Source organism: Motacilla alba, chromosome 23 (assembly GCF_015832195.1).
Source record: "Motacilla alba alba isolate MOTALB_02 chromosome 23, Motacilla_alba_V1.0_pri, whole genome shotgun sequence".
NCBI lineage: Eukaryota > Metazoa > Chordata > Aves > Passeriformes > Motacillidae > Motacilla > Motacilla alba.
In genome coordinates this window covers 3,575,122-3,581,160 of record NC_052038.1, presented here as the reverse complement: position 1 = coordinate 3,581,160, position 6,039 = coordinate 3,575,122, and the positions used below count along the sequence as shown (strand labels likewise).

General features: G+C 70.3%; 2 protein-coding genes across 2 annotated transcripts; one reads left to right on the top strand and one right to left on the bottom strand.

The window, feature by feature from the left end:
* Nucleotides 1–803: 803 nt before the first annotated feature.
* Nucleotides 804–2,874, top strand: LOC119711005 (SH3 domain-containing kinase-binding protein 1-like). Its single transcript, XM_038160631.1, has 6 exons — nt 804–855; nt 1,554–1,605; nt 1,743–1,854; nt 1,989–2,050; nt 2,128–2,446; nt 2,534–2,874. Exons 3-6 carry the CDS (start codon nt 1,763–1,765, stop codon nt 2,814–2,816), a joined length of 756 nt encoding a protein of 251 aa, XP_038016559.1. The 5' UTR covers nt 804–855; nt 1,554–1,605; nt 1,743–1,762; the 3' UTR covers nt 2,817–2,874.
* Nucleotides 2,834–5,763, bottom strand: EVA1B (eva-1 homolog B). The gene is made up of 3 exons (XM_038160632.1): nt 5,685–5,763; nt 4,349–4,465; nt 2,834–4,277 (listed from the first exon to the last, which is right to left on the bottom strand). The coding sequence occupies exons 1-3, from the start codon at nt 5,761–5,763 to the stop codon at nt 3,865–3,867; spliced, it is 609 nt and encodes a 202-aa protein (XP_038016560.1). The 3' UTR covers nt 2,834–3,864.
* Nucleotides 5,764–6,039: the final 276 nt, after the last annotated feature.

Sequence of the window (6,039 nt, the reverse complement as noted above, 5' to 3'; positions counted from 1 at the left end):
CCATCCTCTGCCCCGTGGCTGATTCCCAGCCCCACTCCCTGCCCCCGGGTCGGCATTGCTTGGTCAGATGAGTTTGGCTAAAGGAATGTCCGCTGTCTCCTGGACCAGGATCCCTGGTGTCACACTGACCCGGCCGTGCGGAGGGACGGCTGCAGCGTAACCTCCCCCTGCTCTCACGGGCTGCGGGTTTCGGCCCCTCTGCGGTTTGGGTTTCACTTCCCCTCCAGCCGCGGGTGCCAGAACCGCTGTGTGAGCCGGGTGAGTGTGAGCCGGGTGAGTGTGAGCCGTCCCCCTGCGGTCCCGGCCCGGCGCCTCCCGGCTCTGCGCTGGCCCCGGCTGCCCCCGCAGCCGCAGCTCGGTCTCGCAGGGACGGAGCCCCAAAGCCAGCACCGAATCCCCGCGGTGGCACCGCTGGCCCGGCCCTGCCCGGGGCCGGAGAAGGTGGCTGGGGGCTCCAGGCTGGGGTGCCCAGGGGAGGCACGGCTCTGGGGGGCTCTGCTGTGCCAGCGCTCCCAGCGCCCTCCAGTCCCACCCTCACCCAAAGCCTCTCCCGCAGCCCAAACCAGCGCTGCTGTCCCAGCACGGAGTCCCGTGAGCCTGGCCCTGGTGTCCATCCAGCCCCGGTGTCCCGCCGGGGTGGCCGGGCAGCCCAGGAAGGGCACGGGGTGGGCTCGGGGAGCAGGAGTGCCCCGCGGGGCGCAGGGATGCGGCGTGGACCGGCCCTGAGGTGCGCTCTGCTTCAACTTCCTTCCCCGAGTGGAGCCGATTTCCTCCGGCATCACGTGCCCGGTGTGGGGCCGGGGCAGCCCGGCACGGCCCGGCACGGCACGGCCCGGGGCAGCCCCGCAGCCGCAGGTAGGATGGAGCGGCCGCGCCCCGAGGGTCGCGCTCGGGGATCAGCCCAAGGCAGCGCCCGTGAGCGACCGCACTGCTCCAGGGCTGGGCCGTGCCCCGCGGCCCGGGAGAGCGGCTGCTGAGGGGCGGGCAGGAGGCTGGGCACGCGTGGGCACCATCACCCAGTGCCACCGGAGCCAGGGAGCTCTGGGGCCTTGGACAGGGGTGTTCTCATCCCCGCAGCCCTCGGTGCTTCTGCCGAATCTTTGGGTGGGTAATGCCAGCACCATTTGTGGTGTCTGCGAGGCCTCTGTGACAAGGGCTGTGCTGGTGGCGGCAGCAGGGACCAGGCAGCATCACCACGGGGTCAGTGGCCCGCCACAGGGACACGGTGGCCCACCACAGGGATGGCGTGGCCAGCTGTGGTGGCCGGGTGGCCTGCCACGGGGACAGGGTGGTCCATCGTGGCCTGATGTCCTGTATCCCACCACGCCAGCGGGTTTGCCCCGGTGTGACCCCAGGTTCAGCAGTTCAGGGATGCTGCTGTGCCGTGGGTGGTGGGGATGACACCCTGCCCGTGCCTCAGCGCTCACGGGAGCTCTGCAGCTGCCTGCTCCGCCTCACACAGAGGAAGCGCCGACCACAGCGGGGCTGGTGTGGGGCTGGGAGAGGCTGGAACAAGCGTCCTTCCCAGACCTGACGGGCCCTTGGCTCCCCAGCAGCTGCAACCGGAGAGAAGGACAAGGAGGGCGAGGACAGGGAGCCCCCCGGGTGAGTCCTGGGCTGGAGGAGAGGGAAGGACAGGGATGTGCCTGGGCCAGGGCATGTCGCGAGCAGGAAGCGCTTCCTGCCCCTCTCTCGTCTGTGCTGGTCCCGGCCCCAGCCCTGCTTCTGCCTCCTCTCCCCAGAGCTCCCAGCACCAGCGGGGATGGAGCCGACCAAGCTCCCACTCACCAAGAGGATGGCTCCTGCTCCCCCCATTCCTGCCAAGACCAAACCAGCCCTCATGCTGGCCACCAAGTAAGAAACACGTGGCTGTGCCGGGGTGTCCAGGGCCCCTGCGATGTCCCAGTGCCAGCGCCATGCTCGTGGCTGGCCTTGGCGAGGGGCTGGCACCTCCCTGGCTGTGCCACTCACACCTCTGCTGTCCCCAGGCCCAGTGACCCCCAGCCCAGCGCCTCAGCTGACACGGAGTGGGGCAGAGCCGGTGACCCAGGTAGGATGCAGGGGCCATGCAGGGGTGGCTGGGCCCAGCCCAGCACTGGGGGCTGATTCCTGTTCTTTCTTTGGCAGATGCCAACGGCTTCAACATGGTGTCAGTTACCACAGCCAGGCTGAGCCACCCCACGGCCACACGGCCACGAGTCCCCGGCCAGCGGCCACCCAGCATGGTCCTGGGGAGCACGGGGGGTCCCCATGGGGGGGAGCAGCCCCAGGGGCTGCCCCGGGGTGCCCTCGGTGCCCCTGTCCCCAGCACGGGGCAGGCGCCTGTCCCACCATGGAGCACAGAGGGGCCGGAGGTGCTCGAGGGGAGGCCACTGGCCCTGGAGGACCTGAAGGCTGAGGTCCGGACCCTGCACATCCTCGTGGACCTGATGCGAGTCCAGCACCTGTGAGTGGGGATGGGGGTGTCAGGGGGTCCCCAGTGGCTCCTGGCTGTTTGTCCTGGCCCCAGCTGAGCCACCCTGGTGTGCTGCAGGCGGGACCTGCAGGAGCTGCGGCAGGAGCTGTGCCAGGAGCGGGCCCAGCGCCAGGTGCTGCAGGTGAGTCCCTCCCTGCCAGGGGTTGCCTTGTCCGGGCTCCCTTGTGCCCCCCAACAATCACAGCCTCTCCCCACAGGTGGAGATCGAGCGAGTGAGGAAGGGGCTGCCCTGTTAGCGTGGGGGGCAGGTGGGTGGCACATGGGTCCGTGTGCCCCCCCAGCCTGGTTCTGCACCCATCGGTCGCCGATGCCCACCCCACACCCAGGCACTGCTCCCTGAAGCGTAACAGCCCCATGACCTATAGAAATCGTTTAAAATAAACTATTTAGGGTACAAAGTGCTGTGTGGGGGTTGCTCAGGGATGTTGGCTGCCTTGTCCCTGAAGGGCTGGGCTGGTCCCGCCAGGCACAAAGGGTCCCACCATGGCGCAAGGGGTCCCTCCAGGGCCCGTGGCAGGGTTGGGGCAGGGCCTCATCCCCTTCCACCTCCCCCTCCTCCTCCTCCACCCCCGCACAGTTTCCCAGGCCAGCTCCAGTCCCAGTCTCAGCACATCCTGGCCTCCAGCCACTGGAGAACATCTGGAAAACATCTGGATCCTGCTGGCGCTGGCGACGGGGGGGAACCAGCCTGGGAAGGAGCTATTTTTATAAAGCTGCCGGGGAGAGGGCAGCGGGGCCCGGCACCCCGCGGGGCCGGGCTGGGATGGGGCAGGATGCGGCTCAGCATCCCTGGGGAGCAGCGGCCGGCCCGGAGTCCAGCGGGAACATCCGCCTTGCTCCGGCCGCAGGGCGTTGGGTCACGGCGGGCGGCGCCGGAAAAGACCCGGCTAATTTTAGTGGGGCCGGGAAGGGACTTGGCTCGGGAAGGGGCCGAGACCGTCCTTGTGTCCAGGGCCCCCAAAACGCCGGAGCCGCCACGCTGGGCTCTGGTTCGTGTACAACAGCACCATGTTTGTGGGGCAGGAGCCCACGGCTCACAGGGACGCACAGCCCAGCCCGGCCCTGCCCCACGGGTGAAACCCCCCCAGATCCCGGCTGAGCAGGGCTGCCCTGTCCCTGTCCCTGTCCCCGCGTGTCCCGGGGATGCTCGGCTGGTGCCAGCCGTCGTACCAATGGCTCAAAGTGCATCGTGTCCCACAGAAGCGGGGGCGAGTCCAGCCCCGGGGGTGCCCGCGACACCGGGGTCTGGCTCTCGGTGGCAGGGACAGTCCAAGGCAGCTCCGCCAGCTCAGGGGCAGCGAGCAGCCCCCCTGTCCGCCTGGTCCGTCCTGGCGCGGTGTGGGATCAGCCGTGGGGGAGCGGCCGCCGTGCCAGGGCAGCCGCCGGGCTCAGTAGTAGTGGACGCGGCCCAGGGTGCCGATGGTGCCGGATCCCAGGATGTCGGGCTGCCCGTTGCGCCAGATCTCGCGGATGATGCGCTCCCGCTCCTCCAGCCGCTGCGCCCGCTCCAGCTCCTCGGCCGACGCGAACACGTTCACGGCCAGCGCCCCGTCCCCGGGGCCGTGGCTCTCCAGCGGGATCTCGGTCACCGGCAGCAGCGATTCAGACGCTGCGCGGTCGACGGTGTCCTCTTCGTCCTCGTCCTCGTCGTCCTCCTCCTCGTCCTCGCTGAGGTCGCCGGGGCGCGCCGGGGGCCGCGGGGAGGGCCGGCAGGACAAGCGCAGCACCAGCAGGCACAGCGTGAGCACCAGCCCGAAGCACACGCCCAGCACGAAGTAGAGCCCGAAGCTCTCGGGGTTGGCTGCGGGGGAAAGGAGGGGGTGAGGGAGCTGCCCGCGCCCGCCGTGCCCTCCCAGACGCGCCCGGGCTCACCTCGGATGTGGGCGTACGCGGCCATGCTGTTGCTGAGCAGCTCCATGTCCCTCCGGCGACTCTCCATCCTGTGCCGGGCAGCTCTCAGCGGCTCCAGGGACCGCACGTGCTGGACATCTGCGGGACACGGGCTGAGCAACGCTCTGCAGGGGCTGGGATCCCCCCTAGCGCCCTGTCCCCTTCCCCTGGGTGTGCCCGGGGGCTCCTTGATGAGCTCCAGCTGAGCCGGGCTTCGTGCCTGGGCCGGGCTGCTCCATCCAGGGCTGCAGCCCCACAGATCCGAGCTGGAGCCGTCCCACTCCCGCCGCCCTCCGTCCTTCCTGAGGGAGCGGGACGGATGCGGCTCCTCCTGGCCGCGGCATCAGGCGGAGCGGTGGCACCGGGCCAGGGGTTGTGTCCCATGCCCGGCCATGGATGGGTCACGGGGCAGAGCAGGGCCCCAGCACCAGGCTGCCGGTGCTCATGGGCACACACGTGTGCTCCACACGCTCTTGGGGCACTGTCCCTGTCCCTGTCCCTGTCCCCCACACTGCTCTGGCCCAGCTCCAGCCCTGGCCCTTCGCCGTGGGACCCTGCAGAGCAGGGACAAGGCCAGGCACAGTGCAAAGGCCACCGGGACAGGACAGCGGCCAGGATGAGAGGCAGGACAGCGGCAAGGATGGGCAGCAGGGCAGTGGGAAGGATGGGAGGCAGGACAGCGGGCAGGGCAGGGCGGGAGAAAATTTGGCCCTGGCAGGGGACGAGCTCATTCCCAGAAACGGCTCCAGAGAGGGAGGAATGAGGAAAGAAATGCAGAAAATGTGACACATCAGCAAAACCATCCCGGATGGTCCAGAGCTGAGGGGCCACAGCACATTCTGGAGCTGGGCAGCCCCTCTAGTGGGACACCCCAAAACAAGGCCAGCAGGGTCCCTAGGAAGGGTGGGTGCCCTCCCCGTGGAGCAGCTGCACGGCCAGCCCCCGCCCCGGCAAGGGGCTGCGCCGGGGCTGGAGGGGCCCAGCCACCATGGAACCCCAGGGATCCCCCGCCGGTGGCGGGCGCTGGCGAGGGCCGGGCTGGCTGTAGGGCCTTGCGGGTCCCCAGGAGCCGAGCCCCGAGTTTCTCAGCGCAGTGTCCCCGAGCATCACACCGTGTCCCCAAGCCGCCCGCTCCGCGTCTTCAACCGCTACGTGCCCGCAGCCCGGGCTGTGTCACCGAGCCCTGTGCCCGCAGCCCCCGTGTCCCCGCGTCCCCCAGCGCCGGAGCGCCTGAGCGGGGACGGGACCGAGCCTCGCCACCCGCCGGGGCCGCGCTGCGGGGCTGAGGTTCCCCGGGGTGCCCGGGGCCGGTACTCACCGGGGCGGGAAGGCGGCGGCGGCAGAGCCGCTGCACTTTGGCTGGAGCGAGGGAAGAGAGAGCAAGGTCTGTTTAGCATTAACGCTGCAGCAACAGGAAATAGTTCGGAGGCGGCTGGCGGTCAGCGCTCCCGCCGGAGCCAATGGCAGCCCCGGCCCGGGCTGAGCGGGGCGCGGGGCCGGGGCTCGTCCCGCTCCCCCGGGACGCCGCGCTCGGCCCTGCGCTGGAACCGCCCCGCAGCGGGGCCGAGGCGGCTCCAGGCCCCGTCCCAGCCTTGTCCAGCGCCCATCCGGCCAGGCCGGGCTCGGCTGTGCCCAGCCTAAGCTGGGCTGGCAGTGCCGGAGCCGAGGCGAGC